Source organism: Nicotiana tabacum, chromosome 4, assembly GCF_000715075.1.
Source record: "Nicotiana tabacum cultivar K326 chromosome 4, ASM71507v2, whole genome shotgun sequence".
Taxonomy (NCBI): domain Eukaryota; kingdom Viridiplantae; phylum Streptophyta; class Magnoliopsida; order Solanales; family Solanaceae; genus Nicotiana; species Nicotiana tabacum.
In genome coordinates this window covers 2779613-2800099 of record NC_134083.1, presented here as the reverse complement: position 1 = coordinate 2800099, position 20487 = coordinate 2779613, and the positions used below count along the sequence as shown (strand labels likewise).

Genomic DNA, 20487 nt, shown 5'->3' with positions numbered 1-20487 from the left:
TTTTTCTTTTACAAAATAAAAGCCAAGAACAAAAATATGTCGAATAATTTTATTTTTCCAGCTTAATTTGCCAGAGTTCATTAAGACCGGGTCATAAACCTTGTTTGCAACAAAAAGGAAATGCCTTTTTCTTTGTTACAAATTAAAAGTACAAAAACGTGTAAAAAGAAAGATGTGGCTAGTTAGTGAAGTGTGAACCCTATGATTAAAGTCTAAGTTTAAATCACATCACATTAATACATAATATAGGAGTAATAGACAGCGCCACATTATTTTCACATTAGGATCTTTTTATTTTTAATAATTTTTCTTATTACAGATTGGCCGTCCATGTCTGTGGTCCAGACGTGGTGGATTCTTAATCGTTATAGAGTTTTAAATAAAGGTAAGAAAACTTCCCAATATTACAAAATCATTATCATAAAGAATAAGGTGGAAAATGAAGATTTGTTTCCAAATATAGGTAATGCCCACGGTGCCAATCTATTATTTCCTTCTCTCATTTTATGTGATCTTATTTGATTGAGCATAAAAATTTAGAAATAAAAAGCTTTGTTTTTTGAAATTTCTAATATTAAGTATGCTAACATATATTATAATATTTGTACGACTACAAAAACTTATAATTAATAATAAAATAAGAATTTAAATTAAATTATTTTTAAAATTAAAAAGAGATCAACATTTTTTTTTAAAAAGGAGTATATGTTGTCTGTAGGGGTGTCATTGGATATTCAAAAATCAACTAAACCGACCGAACCATACTGCACCGAACCGATTTTTAGGTTTCTTTTTAAGAAACTGTAGGTTTTTATATAAATCTATAACCGCACCGATAATTATGGTAGATTTTTTATTTTATAAAAATAAATCTAAAAAATACCGCACCGTACCGAATAAATTTTACATGTGGAAAATATATTTATCTAGTAAGTTTAAAAATAATAATGCATTAAATTTTTCTTTGGGCCTTGAAATTATGAAAACTATTACAAGCCAACAAGTAATTAAACTCAAAATACTAATTCCTAAAACCTATTATGCTACTTCTACTTAAACTAAGTTATTTCAAGTATCTTTATTAGCAAAATACAAAGTATTTTAGTGATTATGAGTAGCAAACTACAATGTATTGAATATGTTTCCTTTCATATAATTTAGATTTATCTTTTTGAATATTTAATCTTCTATAGACTTTATTCTTGAGTCCCAACCTGATTAATATCTTTCCACTCGTGTGATTTATATTTTCTTTGCCTTTGCTTGGTTTCTTTTACGTTGTTGTAGAATAGTTGATGGATCTATACTCTAGCCATCTTTCATTTTTTTTAATTTATCACCCTTTAAACAGTAAAAATATCTAGAGAGTTTTGCTAAATCCTATAAAAGAACGTATGTTATTGCATTTTACTTTTACTGGTGAATTTTACGTGATATTTTAAAAAATACCGAAAATTAACCGAACCGTACCGATACCGAAGAGAAATCGACATGATTGGGACGGTTTCGAAAAGTCTAATTTTGGTTATACATAATAGAATAATCGAAAATTGATATGATATAAATTTTATAAAATAACCGGCCGAACCGAACCATTGACACCCCTAGCTGTCTGAACTAAATTGAGAGCGTACTATGGTGGATTCTTAATCGTTAAAGACTTTTAATTTTAAATTAAGGTAAGAAATTTCCAAAGATTATAAAAAATCACAATTGATAAGGAAAATTGGTGGAAAATGAGATTTGTTTCCAAACATAGGTAATGCCCAGCTGGCAATCTATTAAATATACGGCCTGAAATTAATTGACAGCACAATCGCTGACGTGGATTCTCCAAATTCCCACTTAATCATTGAGATTTGAGAGAGTTTTCCTCCTTTTTAGCCTCCGCCCCTTATTTCATTTCTCACTCTTCCTAAAAAAAAAAGCTCTCAGAAAAAAGAAAAAAGCCATCCTTTTGTCTATTTCAGAATTTAGTACAAAATTGATTCTCTTTTTGTTCTGTGTGTATATGAAATTCGTTGTAACGAATCAGAATTACAGAGACTGATTGAGAAGCTGGAGCTTGTTTGTGTTTTCTGATATGTCTTTCATGGCTACCTTTTTTGTTCCTGAGGAAACAAAGGAAGAAGAAGGCGCGTGGGAAAAAGAAAGATAACAGCCAAGACATCTTCTTCTACTAATTCTTAGTCTCCGAAATAAGCAGAAGTAGAGCAAATAACTATGAACTTTTATAGTTTTTCTGTATCTATATAATTAACCACATCTCTGTTTCGATCTTTACTGCTGCTGGTAATTGTTTTGCTTTTTTGAACTTTTCTGTTTGTTAATATAAAAAAAATGGTTTTGACGGTGAATTTTGTTTTTTTCTTCCTTCAGTTTGACGGTAAACGAAACGATGTCGACGACGGTAATAAGCGAATCGGTGGTGATGAACGCTGCGGCGGAGGCACAAACGGTAGCGGCAAAACTAACGGCGCAAACAATCGAGGTGGACTTCGCGACGTGCGAATGCTGCGGATTGACGGAGGAATGTACTCTGGCTTATATACAGACGATTCGTGAACGGTATCAAGGGAAATGGATATGCGGATTGTGTGCAGAGGCAGTGAAAGATGAGATGATACGATGCAAAAGGCTGATCAATACGGAGGAGGCGTTGACACGTCACCTCAATTTCTGTAAGAAGTTCAGTTCGTCAAGTCCTCCGCCGGTGGATCCGACGGTTCACTTGATCGCCGCCATGAGGCAGCTGCTGAGGAAGAGTTTGGATTCGCCTAAATTGCTTAGGTCAATGCCCTGTAGTCCGACGAGGAACGGTAGAGAGATGAAGCCTAACGTGTTGGTTCGAACGGAGAGTTGTATTCCTACACTCTCTTTGGTGGAATCTGCTGCTTATCATGCCATGGAAATGGATCAAAATTGTGGATGAAGGCGGTAATTGTAATTTCTAGCTTTATTTTCAACTCCCAAGAAAGAAATAATTAGTGCTTAATTTGACCAAAGTGTAAACAGAATAGGACTAGAACTATTTACCAGTTGTGATGGAATGGGAATAGTATTTGCTCTAAATTTGCGTGATTGAAGTTTGAATTCTGTTTACTCAACAGATTTTACAATTTCGATTTGCCATCTTAGTATGCACCTGTAAATATATATTAGCAAAAGGTATGTTCTGATGGATAGGCTGCTATATATTTATTTGGCAATTAGACACCATAAAATGTCTTATTTTATGGAAATATTTTCACCTCTTTGTGAACTAGCTACGACTTCATTGGTTTTATCAATTATGCAAAGATATATTTAACGGACAATGCTTGCATTGCTACATATAACATGAGAAGCAATGTTGAAGGGTGCTTTTGAACTGTGGTTTACTCAGAACCACAATTCAAACCCGTGAAAACATTCTCCTTCCTGCAGAAATGCAAGGTAAGGTCCGGCCCTTTCTCGAACCATGCGTATAGCGAGAACTTAGTGCAACCGACTGTCCTTCAAGAAATCATATTTTGAAAGTTCACGAGGATTAAGTAAGAATAAACATCTCTCTCTTCGTCTAATTCTGGGGTATCAAATTAGCTGAAAAAAGTTATCTTCTCCCTAATTGTAGATAAGAGACCTAGAAGAAGAAAGCTTCTGGCTTTTTCTGGCTTATGGAGGATAGCAGAGGAAGTATAAATTAGGTACCAAGAACCCAAAATTGAGAAAATGACAATGTCATATTACTACATGTGACTTCCCCATGTACAAAATAGTGAAGAAATTTTGGCGGATGAGGTGCGGAGGTTCTGGCTTTGAGACAGAACTGAATGGGCGTTCCGTTAGCTAATTGATGTCAATCGGAAGTACCATTGTGGGCCTAAACAACCTCTTGGTTGTGACGCTCTTATGTGTGAACGAAGAAATTTATGATAGGAAGTACTTCCTCTCTAATTGACCCTATACGACTCGAACCTTAATAAGTTCAACGGGTATGTTTTGAACACGGGATTATGTATATGTAGATTTTATATATATATATAGGAGTGAGGGAGGGCCATTTGTCTGCTAGTGATGAAGATATTGATGCAAGGTCAGGATATCCACCCCTTAATCTGATTATAGTCCCATCCTGTTTTGTTCCATTCGGACTGACTTCAATCATTTTTACTCCATTTGTTATCACCACCGAACTCAATTATGGTTCTTACTTTTTAGACAGTCAACTGAAATCTCTGCAATATGGATATGTTAATTAATCGAGTTTTTCTGTCCTCATCTTTATTGCTATTATTATTTGAATATAAAGAAGCATGGCTCATGAACTTCCAAACAATTCAAACTGTAAACAAACCCCAATGCCTTTTGGATTTATTAGGTTGGTTCCGGTATGAACAGTTTATGCTACAACCGCATAAACTAACTGTAGTCTACAGTGATAGAACAAGTTGTCTCATTACAATTAAGAACAACTTAAAAAAAGGAGGTGTTTCGTTTGGACTTTGATCAAGCGATCAGAGAAGATTAGCATAGCCCCTGGATGACACGCACAAATTGAGAAATGGTCCAAAAAATTTTAGTGATCATTCCTTAAAGCAGTTCTCTAAGACTGCAAATGAATGTGTAGATTTCTTGACTAATGAAAATCATAGACATGAAAGAATGAAGGATATGGGGCAGACTATTCAATGGAGTGGAGCCTATCTATTTAGCAAGTATTCTCTATTCCTAAAGAGAACTATTTAGCAAGTATTCTCTATTTTTAATGCAGAGTTGCCAAAAACCTATGTGAGTAGGTATCCGAAAGAATAGTCGAGGTGCGCACGAGCTTGAGCCGAACATCACCGACCACAATCACAAATTAGAAAAGAGATTGTAAGCGTATAAAGAAAGGGACTGCCTGTTGTACTCCGACTTCTAGAACTAGTTTGATTTTTCAAATATCAAACAAATTTGTCTATACATGTCACGAAGCTTCCAGAGGAGGATCTGGAGGACCATGTGGACTAGTCACTTCCATTATTGGATATAATATATCAAAATGATTGACAAACATAAACCTATAAGATTAAGAGTCTATGTAATTGACTTCTAACCACCGATAATGCAAGTGTTGTTTTCTAGTTATGAGATTAGGTTAACTACTCTTGAAGTAGAGCAGAACAGCCAAGTAAACTCATTGATTGGGCGACCTGATAGTAATCATTAGAACACTTGGTTATAATATGAGTATCACTTTATTGAGTTGCAAGGGAAGTACATTTAAGTGATTCGGGGCCAATTACAAGTACTTGGAGTAAGTATCAAACCATGGACACACTCAAAGGCACGATAGTCCAAGAGCAGACCGCGAAGTTCTGCACCTGAAACAACACTTGGATTAATTAGAGCAACACTAAATTTAAACTGCTATAAGATAACTTTAGCATACAGTAATGCAATAACCCACCAATTTCGTTACCCAAAATTGATTCCTTGTGCCAATGGTAGTTCATTCCCATAATTGATTGTACTGCAATGGCAGGGAATAACCCAAGCAAGTCAGCAAACAATCATCAGATGAGACTTTCAGTAATGAGAATTATAAGATAATAAAGTCTAAGATAATTACAACATAGTAATTAATTCAAGATGCTTAAAGTGTAAAACGAAGCAATAAGTCTGAACAGTGAGCTTCCGTGAATGCAGCATCCAAATGTATTAAATGAGAAAGGAATGATTACCAAGTTGAGCGCCTCATATATTGTTTCCAAGAATCACTTCCTGCCTCACGGCCACCACCAGTACCTTTTTCACCTCCAAAAGCACCACCAATTTCAGCTCCATTTGTTGGTATGTTTACATTGACGATGCCACAGTCACTTCCTTGAGCTCTGCAACACATATAGGCATGAGAGAACCAGGGGCCATAATTTATAAATGAGAAGGAAAATTCATCTAAACCACATGCTCAAAAATATTATAGATTGCTTACCCAATCCACTTAAATAAAACTTGTGGATTTCGGGTGAAGATGGAACTACTTAAACCTTGAGGAACAGAGTTGTTAATTTCAACTGCTTCTTCGAAAGTCTGCAAGCAGAAAGTTAGAAACTGAATAAAAAGAAATTCCACCAAATGTGGGGACGGAACCTCATTGGTCATCTCGAAAATTCAATGCCTTCGAAAGGAAATACCTTAAACTTCATTATATAAAGAACTGGAGCAAACAATTCTTCCTTCACAACTTCAGCTTTTGGAGAAATTTCAACAATTGTTGGATGCACAAAGTAACCCTCAGATTCTATGACTGAACCACCTGTAAGGATCTTTCCGCCCTGCAAAACATTCAATTTAAAAAACAAAGTTTCACTCATATTTTTCTTTCTGTTGAAAAGGGAAAAATTCAACAACAACAACAACAACATACCCAGTGTGGTCCCACAAGTGGCGTCTGAGGAGGGTAGAGTGTACGCAGACCTTACCCCTGCCTTTAAGAAGGCAGAGTGGCTGTTTCCGACCCTCGGCTCACGAAGGATAAAGGGAAGGGGCAATAAAAGGGGAAAAATCCAATTCCATTACATGATAGATATGGTCCTAAGTCCAGCTGAGCTAACAAAATATGGTCTCCATTTTCATTTTAGGGTTATTAATGACATTATGATCTGACACTTTACTACAGGCTATACTTTGGAGGATAAACTGTTAATAAATGCCTATTTAGGAATAATAAGTCTCAAGAATCGGGACATACCTGGGACTTGATATTTTGGATTCCCTTCTCGAAGTTTTCCCTAGAGGTGCGAGTATGCAGTGGCCCAAGTAAGGTACCTTTTTCTAAAGGGTCCCCTATCTTAACTTGCTTGTATACATCAACTAGTGGTTCAAGTACCTTCTCATATACTGTCTCGTGAACAAGCTTCACCCAGAAAAAGATTAATGAAGAAAAACAGTAAGAAGTTTTGAAAGTGAAAGCTTTAAACAGCAAACCGAATAGGATATAAACAATTAATGCACTACCAGTCTCCGGCACGTTGTACAGCGCTGACCAGCCGTACCAACGGCAGCAAATAAAACAGAACGAACAGCAAGTTTAATGTCCGCATCATCCATTACTATTATGGCATTATTTCCACTTAGTTCTAGTAGGCATTTCCCAAATCTCTGATTTACTGTTTGCTGAACTGCAAGACCAACCTATTGGCACAAAAGAAATAAGCCCACAGATGGAAGTTCGTTATAGCAAGTTTGAATTTCGATATGTAATTTTTTGGTATCAATACTAGAAGACAAGCTTTATCAAATTTATGGAATAACAAATATGAAAAGGAATTTGAAAAATTTCAAGATTCTTTTTTTATTCCTTTATCTTTTTTTGGTTTTTAATAAGGTCCATGATTCGCTAAACACAGACTTACATATCCATTTAGTTTCAGAATTGACTCCCTACCTTTTACTTTTCAAGTCCTGTTAATATTCTTTGATTCAACAACCCAGACAATGTAAAGCCAAAGTAGAAAAGTAAAGTAAGCAAAAAATGGATAAAGTAACATTGCAGTAGTTTTTTCCTCCAGCTCCAGAAATATGGTTCTACATCTTTTAATAGCATATGCATCTCTACTTCTTATTAGCTAGAGCTGAAAAGTTTTAATTAATTACTACTATCCATAAACAGGTATATTCTTTCTGCACAATATATTTTTTCCAAGAAACACAAAGAAGACAGATAAAGGAATTATAGAACTGCGGTGAAGTACTATTACTTCATTTATTCTCATAGACATTTTTGTACTTATTTCATCATTTATGGAGGCTCAATATCAAGTCAAAACAACAAATATAGGAAATTAAGAAATTCAATGACTTTTTAATGTCATATCAAAGATGGCAGTGGAAGTTTCCTAGAGATGAACCAACAAAAACAGGCAGTGTAGCTATACATTTTAGGTAATCGTAGTGTCGAGAAGCTGGAAAATTATTTAAAAGGTAAATCCAAGTTAAAGTAGGACGTAAATACTAATGCAGTATTAGACTATTAGCTGCAAAAGGAAACCCCTTGATGAGATAAGACACTGGCATGTTAGCTTAGGACAGAAAAGTCACCTTTGAGCTCCCAGTGAAAGAAACTAGAGGAATTCGAGTGTCCTTTGCTATTGCTTCACCAATTTCAGCTCCACCACAGAAGGCAGTAAAAATTGAACCAGGTAAATTGTTTTTCTCCAATACACTAGCCACAATTTTGGTCATCGCAATGGTAACCAATGGTGTTGTTGGAGCACCTTTCCTGTGAACATGGCATAAAATCCCAAGACGTGAACAACCAAATACCAAACTCAAGTTTTGATTTCAAGCATCAAGGTATTGGACATCCTCGAAGAGCAAATTTGCTTTTGGAGATTTGAGGATAGAATTGAGAGATTAGGCATTAGTATAAACTAAAAAGCATCTGCTCCATCCTCCCAATTCAAATGTGCACACGCAACATTTTATTAAGACAGGAGAAGATACTCTGTTTTGTTTAACTTATTTGGACGCGGAAGAGATTCTGTTTTAGAGCCAGTTATAGCAATATAACTTACTTAAATATTCAGCTGCAGCATGAATGCTTAAAATTAGGTTGACATGGTTCGCAAGGTAAGAGGGATTCAAGGCAATGATTACTTTCAACATAAATGTGTCTGTGATGATGTTCAAACTATGGTGTGGCAATAATACCCGATCAATTTGAGCTCAGCAATAACTACAAGCTCAATTTATCAATCTGAAAAGATGTTCAACCATCAGCTCAACTATCATTGAGAAAAGCCATTCAATCATTTCTACAATAGAAAACTTCACTTCAAACCATCCAAAAGTGATGGACTTACCAGACAACACAATTGCCGCAGACCAGTGCAATACACGCATTCCATCCTGAATAGAATATTATACATAAATTTAGAAAAGATAAAGTAGATATCGATACTTCTCAAACATTTACTTGGAAAATTGGGTCAAAGCATTTAAAGCTTAGTCAGAAATTACTTGGTATATGTAAGCAAAAGTTCTCCACATACAAACAGTAGAAGCATTTTACTTATTTTCGTTTTTAGATCAAAGCACTGCAGTGGAAAGAGTGCAATATAAAATACAATCTGAACTTATCAGCCATACACTCCAATGCTCGAGTTAAAAAGTAATTAACAAGTAAATTTATAGAGGAAAAGTACAGTGAACTGTCACCATGACACCAACCAACTGCCTTAGGGAAAGAACAGGAAAGATGGAAGATACACAGGCATCATCTAAGAGCACAGTTTTATCAGAATAGAGTGAAGTAGTGTACTAACAAAACGAAAATAACACAAAAAGAAGAGAAAGAAATACATGGATTCAATTCTTAAATAATGATAGGTAACTACCTAAATAAACCCAACTCCCCAATATCGGACATTTATTCTAGTATATTGACCCAATAAGAGAGTTATCTCATGTTAACTTCCTGCATATTAGAACACTAGGCAATTTCTTCTAAGGTATTTGTGTTGGTGGGAGGTAGCAAGTAGCCGAGTGGGCGCAAGCTGACCTGGACACCACCATCATTATAAAAAAACACTTACTGCATATTAAGCATTTCTCTTTTTCTCCCCATCCCCCATCCCAGAGATCAACAACAGTTTCCCATTTACCCTATATGACTAACCCACAACTTATCAGTTGGAAGTAAGAGTGTGTCACCAACTAAACCAAATGTTCTTGTAAGCATTTCTACTTTCAAATAAATAGTATACCTGTTTACCATTTTCTACAAGGTGCATATCAAATGTAAACATCAGTTTGGCTGTTATTGACACTAGCATGCAGGTCAGAGTGCATAATTTGCATGGAAGTGCCTTGTACTATATACCTTTCTGGTAAAATATGGAAGATGGAAGAAGAAGTAAATGGGGACGGATAAGGGTGTTTCCCTGAATTGGTAAGGAAGTTAAGGAGGAGGACAGATAAATGTCAAGGGGTTGGATGCCCCTCCCTGTCAGCTTTTCAGCTCGTAAAAACTGGGCAGAGAAGAGGAAGTACATGTCTTTTATCCTGCCGACCATAACAAACAGCTAAAGGTAAATTGTAAGTATCCTAAATCAATTAATTTTCACTTTTTTACCCTTCCAGAAGCTAACGGGAAGGGCTTGCTTGAAGGTAACGGGAAGGGCTTGCTTTCGTAGTGCTGCAAAAATCCATAGTGGATAAATGGACTAACCATTCTATTCTATAGTACATTTTACTACAGCCCTGAACAACAGGAGGCAAAGTGGAACCAAAAAGACCATACAGAAGTCAGAAATTTCAATGGCTTACCAAGTACAGCACATGGGAAGTTGAAAGCCGTGATCACACCAACTATCCCAAGAGGATTCCACATCTGTGCACAAAAATTACATTGAGAAGATCAAAAACTAACATAACCAAGGTTCGAGTAATTCCTGACTTTAGAGCACAAATGTCAGCACACCTCCAACATCATATGGTTAGGGCCTGTCAACAAATAAATATAAATATTGTTAGTAAAAGGAAGTTATGTAAAATCACAACGTAAACACCAATTCCAATTGCATAAGAATGTAAATTGTCTACTCCTAAAGAACATTTGTATCCCAAATTCCCAATAGTCAGCAAAAGCTTTTAACATCAGTTCAACCAGGAACTACTCAGGTCACCAGAAAATATTTAAACCACAAACAAGAAATTGCAATCACAAATATAATTCCTTAAAAGATAACAACTTTGGCTATTCCTAAAGCAAAAAAGTAAGGAAGCAAGCTCACGTTCAGAAGGAATAATGGATCCATTCAGTTGTCGACTCAATCCCACAGCAAAATCACACATATCAATAACTTCCTGCAGAGTTTTGCAGTAACGTTAGGGCGTATACGGACAAGGTTTACTTAAACATTTGAACACTAACACATGGACAATGTACGCCTAGTAAGTCTGCCATTCACTATTCAATTATAAAAAAAAAATAAAGATAAAGGAACTACATTATGAAAAGAAAGAAAGTTACAAGACAGAGAATGATCATGAAAAAAGAGACTGATATATAATAAACCAAGTGGAATTAGTTTACATGTCACTGTAACCACTAACCACAGAAAGTTTCCAGTAGTAAAGCTGTTGTCTACACTGTATGTTAGTGAGTTGTGAAATTACATACTTGAACCTCTCCGATTCCTTCGGGGAGTATCTTCCCCATTTCAAGTGAAACAAGCCGACCAAATTCCTGAAGGTTTGCTCGGAGTGCATCACCAATCTGCCTAACAATCTCACCTCTTTTTGGTGCAGGAACCTGCAACATAATAAAGCATTATCAAGCAAGGGGAATGAACTTAGAAAAATAAGCATTGGTAAATGAAATTTAAACTAGTTTTAGCAATATACTCATAGTAGAAAAACTGATCCCTAAAAAAAAAAAGAAGTTAATTACAGTAGAATATGAATAGGAGTGATGAGCATACCTGCACCCAAATTTTTGCTGCTTCAGAGCAAGCTTGCATGCCTTCCTCATAATCTTGGGAAGAAGCTTCTACAACTTCAGCAATAGTCTGTATCCGCAAAAATAGCTTTAAATTAACCAGTAGTACAATTTAAATATTAAAAAAACTTAAAATCGTTAAAAATTAAGAACCTGATTGTTGGCGGGATTAACAGTGGAGATGACGGAGCCACTAGCTTTCCAGGTGCCATTAACATAACAACCTAGATTTTTAGGGCCAATTCCAATCTCCTTGAGAAATTCGTACTCTTTCTTTGCGAAACTCATGATTCCTTCAATTTCACACTAAATGTACAATCAAACCTTTCGAACTTATATAGAAATTGCTTAGTGAGAGAATCAAGAAATCAATTCAATGCGAGAGAAGTAGCGATCCAGTCGAAGAGACGTAACGTATCAGAAGAGAAGTGCGGAGTAAAACAGCAGAAAAGGACAATAATATATAGTCATAGGAGATGGTTATCCTTCAAATCATAGTAATCTTATTAGTGAGTATAAACAAGTGGCAAATTGGCAATTGCCTATTTAAGATTTTTGGACTCACCCGCTCTCTCTAGGATAATACAGTCTTATCTTGATTTTGATGTTTCGGCTAATGAAAATAAAGGTATTTAATGAATATTTCTAGTCGTTTATGAACCTTTTTAATTAAAACATTTAGCTATGATTTTTTCAACTGAGACTAAAATTGCCCTTGCATTCTTCCATTCTTTTAAAATTCTATTCTTTGTTTTCTAATTAATGATCTTAGTACGTTTGGCTCGCAAAATCATAAATCTTCTCAACTAATGCCAAAATACACGAGATGTAAGAAAACAGCTTAAAGCACTCAAATTCAACTGCAAACGATAGAATTCATGCTTAAATGCATCATTTTGTGTGAGCTATCGGTAGATATGTCAATTTATATGTTAAATTCAAGTAATTCACTAGAGAATATCTGCAAAGACATATGGTGTTTCTTTTTTTTTTTGTTATTCAAAATACATTATCAAGAGTGTTAGTTGGGATGATAGGATCTCCCCTAAATAATCTACAAAGAATCTTCATCTTAATTTCATGTTCTTAAAATTTTTACAAAGGAATCCTCATTTTCTCCGTACATGAATAAAATAAATCACCTACTTTTTTTTATAATTGTGTCCATCTCCTTTATCTGATCCTTGTATGCAAGAAATGGGTCCAAAGTCTATGTGGATATATATATGCACGCCAAAAGAAATTTTTACATTCTTATACTATATATGAAATTTTATTATTTTTTTTAATCAAGTTTTAATTTAATTACATAGCCATATACAATTTACCAATTATATACAAATTAGTTTTAAATGAGTATCCCTTTATATTAGAAATTAAATAAGGAATCCCCATCCCTGCGCTTTCTCTTTCTCTCTCTCTTCCTCTCCTTCTCTATTCTTTCCCCAATTTTCTTCCTTCATTTTTCTCTATTTTTCGTCCCTTTTTCCCAGGAAATTCATTAATAAATTTCAATTGTTATAATATAGAGCTTTAACTTAGCAATTTCCTTTCATGTTGCACAATTGGTGTTCGAATTGAAATTGTCAATCAATAGATTTTGAAAGTGTTTGATTCTCCACCATTGACAATCATTAAAAAGCTTCAAAACTTTGAATTCGAATTTGAGTTGTCAAAAACCATTGTTTGTTTGGATTGAGTATTGTTGAAAACAATTGAAAATATTCTTTGGAGTTTATATCTCAATTTTGAGGGTGTTTGGTAAAAATTAGACTTGATTTTGGTTTAATTTCAGATTTAAACTCGAAGAAGATGATATACAATATACTTACGAAATTGTATTAAAGTTGTACAGTACTAGAAATCCGGAAAAATTCGACCGAGCCATACCAACCAACGTTGGTCGATCAACAAAAGCGACCAAAAAATCATCCAAAGCGGACGGAAATTACCAAAAAAATATTTTATATTTTTTTAAAAATTACATACCGATCGAAATTGGTCTGTATATTGGTCAAATATTTGACCAAAATGGTCGGACTTGCTTAGTCAAAGGACCTTTTTGATTATCGACCAACATCGGTCGGTAACGTGGACCCATATTTTTAAATTTTAATAATTATATTATTATTTAAAATATTTTATAAAATTTATAGTTGAATTTACCGACCAAAGTCGGTTGGTTATTACAGGAGAAGATTTTACTGACCAACTTTGGTCGGTAGATGTAATTTCTGGAAAATAACCGACCAACTTCGGTCGGTTCATAGGTAAAATATGGTCAAACTTTTGAATCACATTAATATTTACTATCTAAATAATATAAATATAATTCGTTAACACTTTATTTTGTAATACAAAGGCAGAATACATAAAATGACACCTAGAGTTGTACCCAAAATCCCTGTTACACACTTGTTGACCACAAAAATATGTTTAGACACTTAACCTTTCAAAAGTATATCTATTACACACCATTTTTGTATTTCACCACTCTTTACAAGTAAGTGTAATGTCACGCGCCAATGGGATCTTGACACGTGGATTAACTAAGAAAATAAAATAAAACACATAAAAAAATCCACTTGCTTCATCTTCCCAAATACCCCTGTCAAGAACTTCATTACCATTACCACCCCATTACAGAGACTCCATTACCGTCCCAAACAAAGACTCCATTACCACCCATGTCAAGAACCCCAGTCGCCTCTCCACCATCTAATCGCCCACCACCATAAATTTTTCAATCCACCACTGCTCCGCCATCAATCAGCCATAGGCGCCGCTCGACACCACCACATTATTTTGAAGAAGATATTCCTTTATTGGCACCTTCCCGTAGTCCATGACACTATAAGCACAATATTCCTTCACCTGCAATCATTTTGCATCATCTATCCTTGAACCCACATCCACATCCTCCCATTAAACCACATTTTCACACAGTCGTTGCTTCATCATAGAACAAAGTTCAACGAACAACCCTACTGCCTTATGTAATCGGAATAAACAGTGAAAGATGTTGAATGTTGGGATTTTTGGGGTCAAAATCTTTATGATTTTCTTGAGTTTTTTTAATAAATGCTTTTTTTTGAAGAAAGGATTGAAGGAAATAAAGGGGAAAATATAGAAGAAATAGGAGAGGAAGGGAAATTTTCTATGGTGAGATTTTGGAGAAAAAGAAAAAGGAATAATTTCTCCATTATTGCGAGAGCTGGTTGTTTGTTCAAGCTCTTGACGAAGAAGATGATGTTTTTAATTAAAAAATTAAAAAATGGACATATGTGGCATCCAGACGAGAGTTCACACATTTCTTTTTCTATTCACTCGCCTACTTTATGTGTAAAACACGCTCTTGCCATGTAATCAAAATGGCGTGTAACAGACACTCTTTTAAAAGGTTCAGGTGTGTAAAAATATTTTCGTGATCAACAGGTGTGTAACAGGGATTTGGTAATGTCACGACTCAAAATCCCAACCTGTCATGATAGTGCCTATCACATTACTAGGCAAGCCAAAAATCTCGATAAACCACAATCCCTCTTAAATTTAAAAATATAATATTTAAATACAATACAATATCCCACAAATACTGATACAAACACTCCCCAAAACCTGGTGTCACTGAGTAAATGAGCATCTATATAGTACAAGTCTGGAGAATATGGTCTATAATGATCTGAGACCAAATGCAATTAACAAAAAGATAGGGAAAGAGAGACAAGGTCTGCGAAACATGGCAGCTACCTCTGAATCTCCGGAAGATCAGCTGCGCGGAAGAATCAACACCTGCTATGTCCAGAAACACCTGGGTCTACACACGAAGTGCAGGGTGTAGTATGAGTACAACCAACTCAGCAAGTAACAATAATAAGTAAGGAACTGAAGGTAATGACGAGCTACACAGTTTCAGTTCCTTTCCAGTAATTTCAGCAAAGAATAGACATGCTTTCAAATCTAGTCAAATCAATTTTATATTGTTCAAGATCATATAATCCGGATATAAAATCTTTCAGAGAATTTCACAACAATGACAGATAGCAACAAAGTGCAACCACAAATGAAAAGCAAGTACAGCTTCTCAGGCCAACAATCACTCAACTCGTCACAACAACTCATCCACTCGGCTCTCACCCCTTAGCACTCACACTCAATGAGTACCCGCGCTCACTGGGGGTGTACAAACTCTAGAGGGGCTCCTACAGCCCAAGCGCCATAATCTGCACGGACAACTCGCGTGCTGCACGGACAACTCACGTGCTATAATATCCTGCACGGACAACTCACGTGCCATAATATCCTTACCTCACCGACAGGCCCTCGGCCTTACTCAGTCCTCAACCTCTCTAGTCTGTCGGGCTCTCAGAGATCACAAAGATCAGCCTAAATAAAAATAACATAGCGTATCAACAAATATCCAGAAAAGACTAAGGTATAATACGTAAGAAAAATCATGACTGAGTACAAGACAACAATTAGCAAATAATTCAATAAGTACGCGACCTCGGTGGGTCCCAACAGTACTATCACATAGCCTAAACATGATTTCTAACATGATTTATAGTCAAATTTCTTCAACACATAGAGATCATATAGCTAACAACAAATTATTAAACTTTACAGTTTCACGGGACGGACCAAGTCACAATCCCCTCGGTGCACGCCCATACGCCCATCACCTAGCATGTGCGTCACCTCCAAAGTAATCATATGATACAAAAATTCGGGGTTTCATACCCTCAGGGCCAGATTTAAAACTGTTACTTACCTCAAGCCGTGAAATTCTTATTCTACAATGTCCTTTCCTCGTGAATTGGCCTCCAAACGCCTCGAATCTAGCCATAAATAATTCGTTTCAGTCAATAAAATTTATTGAAATTAATTCCATAAGAAAATGCTAATTTTCCATAAAAACTCGAATTTTAGCTCAAAATGCCACTGCCTCACATTAACCCTACGTGATCACAGATATCCCCACGCGATCGCGTAGAACAAAACCCCTCACTGACTAATTAAGCCTACGTGATCGCAGACGCATTCACGCGATCGCGTAGAAGGAAAACATCATCAGATATCAGAAAATTCCAACAACTGTTCAAGTTTAAATTTTTGATCCGTTAACCATCCAAAACTCACCCGAGCCTCTCGGGACCTCAACCAAATATATCAACAAGTCCTAAAACATCATATGAACTTATTCGGACCCTCAAATCACCTCGAACAACGCTAAAACCATGAATTATACCCCAATTCAAGCCTAATGAACTTTGAAATTTCTAATTCCTACAAATGGCTCCGGAACCTATCAAATCACGTCCGATTGACCTCAAATTTTGCACACAAGTCATAAATGACATAACAGAGGTATTCTAATTTTTAGAATCGGATTCCTACCCCGATATCAAAAAGTCAACCTCCCGGTCAAAATTCCCAAAAATTAAACTTTCGGCATTTCAAGCCTAATTCCACCACGGACCTCCAAATAATTTTTCGGACACGCTCCTAAGCCCAAAATCACCATACGACGCTATTGGAATCATCAAAATTCAAATTTGAGCTCATTTACACATAGGTCTATATCAGGTCCACTTTTCTAACTTAAATTTTTAATTATGAGACCAAGTATCTCATTTCACTCCGAATTCCTTCCGGACCCGAACCAACTAACCCGGTGAGTCATAAAATAACTATAGAGCATAAATTGAGCAGTAAATGGGGGAACATGGTTATAATACTCAAAACGACCGGTCGGGTCGTTACATTCTCCCCCTCTTAAACAAACGTTCTCCCTCGAACGGGTTTAAAATAATACTTGGAGCCTCAAATAAGTGTGGATAGTTGCTCTGCATCTCCTGTTCAATCTCCAACTGGATGGCCTCTCCACTGCACCTTCACTGATGTTATGCTCTTTGACCTCAGTTTTCTAACCTGCCGGTTTAAAATAGCCACCAACTCCACATCGTAAGTCAAATTACCGCCCAGTTGTACTGTACTGAAATCCAGAATATGAGACGGATCCCCGACATACTTTTGGAGCATGGATACATGGAACACTAGATGAACACCTGATAGACTAGGTGGCAAAGTAAGTTCATAAGCCACATCCCCAATTTTCTTAAGTATCTTAAAAGGCCCAATATACCGAGGGCTCAACTTTCCCTTCTTCCCGAACCTCAACACACCCTTCATGGGTGAAATCTTGAGCAAAACCTTCTCCCCAACCATGTGAACAACATCACGAACTTTCCTGTCGGCATAACTCTTCTGTCTAGATTGTGCCGTACGAAGCCGTTCCTGAATTATTTTGACCTTCTCTAAAGCATCCTGAACCAAGTCAGTACCCAATAGTCTAACCTCACCTGGCTCAAACCAACCCACCGGAGACCGACACCATCTCCCATATAAAGCTTCATACGGAGCCATCTGAATGCTCGACTGGTAGCTATTATTGTAAGCAAACTCCACGAGTGGAAGAAATTGATCCCAAGAACCCCCAAAATCAATGACACAAGCGCGTAGCTTGTCCTCCAATATCTGAATAGTGTGCTCGGATTGTCCGTTTGTCTGAGGGTGAAATGTTGTACTCAACTGAACCTGTGAGCCCAATTCTCGCTACACTGCCCTCCAAAACTGTAAGGTAAACTGCGTACCCCGATCTGAAATAATGGACACCGGCACACCATGTAGGCGAATAATCTCGCGAATATAAATCACAACCAACCGCTCCGAAGAATAATTAGTATCAACTGGAATAAAATGTGCGGACTTGGTTAGCCGATCTACAATCACCCAAACAGCATCAAACATTCTCAAGGTCCGTGGGAGCCCAACTACGAAGTCCATGGTAATACGCTCCCACTTTCACTCCGGAATTTCAAGTCTCTGTAGTAATCCGCCCGGTCTCTGATGCTCGTACTTTACATGTTGACAATTTAAACACCAAGATACAAACCCGACTATATTTTTCTTCATTCGCCTCCACCAATAGTGCTGCCTCAAATCCTGATACATCTTCGTGGTGCCTGGATAAATAGAGTACCGCGAACTGTGAGCTTCCTGGAGAATCAGCTCACGCAAACCATCTACATTAGGCACACATAGCCTGCCCTGCATCCGTAATACATCGTCATCTCCAATAGTGACTTCCTTGGCATCACCGTGCTGAACCGTGTCCTTAAGGACAAGCAGATATGGATCACCATACTGGCTCTCTCTGATGCTATCATATAAAGAAGACCGAGAAACCACATATGCCAAAACTCGATTCGGTTCGAAAATATCCAATCTAACAAACTGATTAGCCAAGGCCTGAACATCCAAGGCTAAAGGCCTCTCTGCTACCGGTAAGTATGCTAAGCTGCCCAAACTCTCTGCCTTATGACTCAAGGCATCAGCCACCACATTGGACTTTCCGGAATGATAGAGAATGGTGATATCATAATCCTTAAGCAACTCCAACCACCTTCGCTGCCACAAGTTAAGATCCTTCTGTTTAAACAAATGTTGTAGACTCCGATGATCGGTATATACCTCACACTGGACACTGTACAAGTAATGCCACCAAATTTTCAAGACATGAACAATAGCTGCTAACTCAAGATCATGGACTGGATAATTCTTCTCATGTACCTTTAACTGTCTGGACGCATAGGCAATCACCCTACTGTCTTGCATCAGCACTGCACCGAGACCAATACGCGATGCGTCACAATACATAGTATAAGACTCTGAACCCGTAGGCAACACCAACACTAGAGCTGTAGTCAAAGCTGTCTTGAGCTTCTGAAAGCTCTCTTCACATTCATCCGACCACCTGAACGGAGCACCTTTCTGGGTTAATTTAGTCATAGGCGATGCAATAGACGAGAAACCCTCCATGAAGCGACGATAATAACCAGCCAAGATGAGAAAACTCTGAATCTCAGTAACTGAGGATGGTCTGGGCCAATTCTGAACTGCCTCTATTTTCTTCGGATCCACCTTAATTCCTTCCCTGGACACTATATGTCCCAATAATGCCACTGAACTAAGCCAGAACTCACACTTAGAGAATTTGGCATAAAGTCTCTCCTCTCTCAGCCTCTGTAATACAATACCCAAGTGTTGTGCATGCTCCTCCTAGCTACGTGAGTACACCAGAATATCATCAATAAATACTACGACAAATAAATCAAGATATGGCTAAAATACACTATTCATCAAATGCATAAATGCTGCTGGGGCATTAGTTAGCCCAAAAGACATCACAAGAAATTCATAGTGGCCATAACGAGTTCTAAATGACGTCTTCAGAATATCCGAATCCCGAATTTTCAATTGGTGATATCCGGATCTCAAATCAATTTTGAAAAACACCTTCGCTCCCTGAAGCTGGTAAAATAAACCATCAATACGCGACAAGGGATATTTATTCTTGATTGTAACTTTGTTCAACTGCCTATAATCGATGCACATCCGCATAGTACCATATTTTTTTTTCACAAACAGAACCGGTGCACCCCCAAGTGACACACTAGGCCTAATAAACACCTTTTCAAGGAGTTCTTGAAGTTTCTCTTTCAATTCCTTTAACTCAGCTGGTGCCATACGATACAGAGGAATAGAAATGGATTGAGTGCTCTGCATAAAGTCAATATCGAAATCAATATCCCTGTCGGGTGGCATACCCGGCAGGTCTGCAGGAAATACATTCGGAAAGTCTCACACTACCTGTACTGAATCAATAATAGGAGTATATGCATCAACATCTCTCACAAAGGCTAAATATGCCAAGCATCCTTTTCCAACCATATATTGGGCCTTCAAATAAGAAATTACTCTACTAGGAACAAGATCTAGAGAACCCCTCCATTCAACTTTTGGCAACCCCGGAATTGTCAACGTCACGATTTTTGCGTGACAGTCCAGAATAGAATGACATGGAGACAACCAATCCATACCCAGGATTACATCAAAATCAACCATACCGAGTAATAAGAGATCAACTCTAGTCTCCAGTTCCCCAATAGTTACCACACACG

At 36.9% G+C, this 20487-nt stretch overlaps 1 protein-coding gene and 1 long non-coding RNA gene across 4 annotated transcripts; one reads left to right on the top strand and one right to left on the bottom strand.

Annotated features, from left to right (window-relative positions):
* The first annotated feature begins 1889 nt into the window (after nt 1-1889).
* LOC107816274 (uncharacterized) lies at nt 1890-3072 on the top strand. Its single transcript, XR_012708439.1, has 2 exons — nt 1890-2292; nt 2380-3072. It is a non-coding gene; the product is annotated as an uncharacterized LOC107816274 (long non-coding RNA).
* A 2124-nt stretch (nt 3073-5196) lies between these two features.
* On the bottom strand, nt 5197-11985 carry LOC107816273 (aldehyde dehydrogenase family 7 member B4). 3 transcript variants are annotated; one of them, XM_016641977.2, is made up of 15 exons: nt 11621-11985; nt 11451-11537; nt 11150-11281; nt 10761-10833; nt 10448-10470; nt 10294-10357; nt 8829-8874; nt 8065-8245; nt 6982-7158; nt 6716-6880; nt 6159-6299; nt 5957-6054; nt 5706-5855; nt 5432-5494; nt 5197-5345 (listed from the first exon to the last, which is right to left on the bottom strand). In XM_016641977.2, exons 1-14 carry the CDS (start codon nt 11753-11755, stop codon nt 5440-5442), a joined length of 1527 nt encoding a protein of 508 aa, XP_016497463.1. In that variant the 5' UTR covers nt 11756-11985; the 3' UTR covers nt 5197-5345; nt 5432-5439. The 3 variants fall into 3 exon arrangements, with proteins under 3 accessions (XP_016497463.1, XP_016497464.1, XP_016497465.1); XM_016641978.2 differs by having other exon boundaries at nt 5197-5339; nt 11621-11984; XM_016641979.2 differs by having other exon boundaries at nt 11083-11281; nt 11621-11956.
* Nucleotides 11986-20487: the final 8502 nt, after the last annotated feature.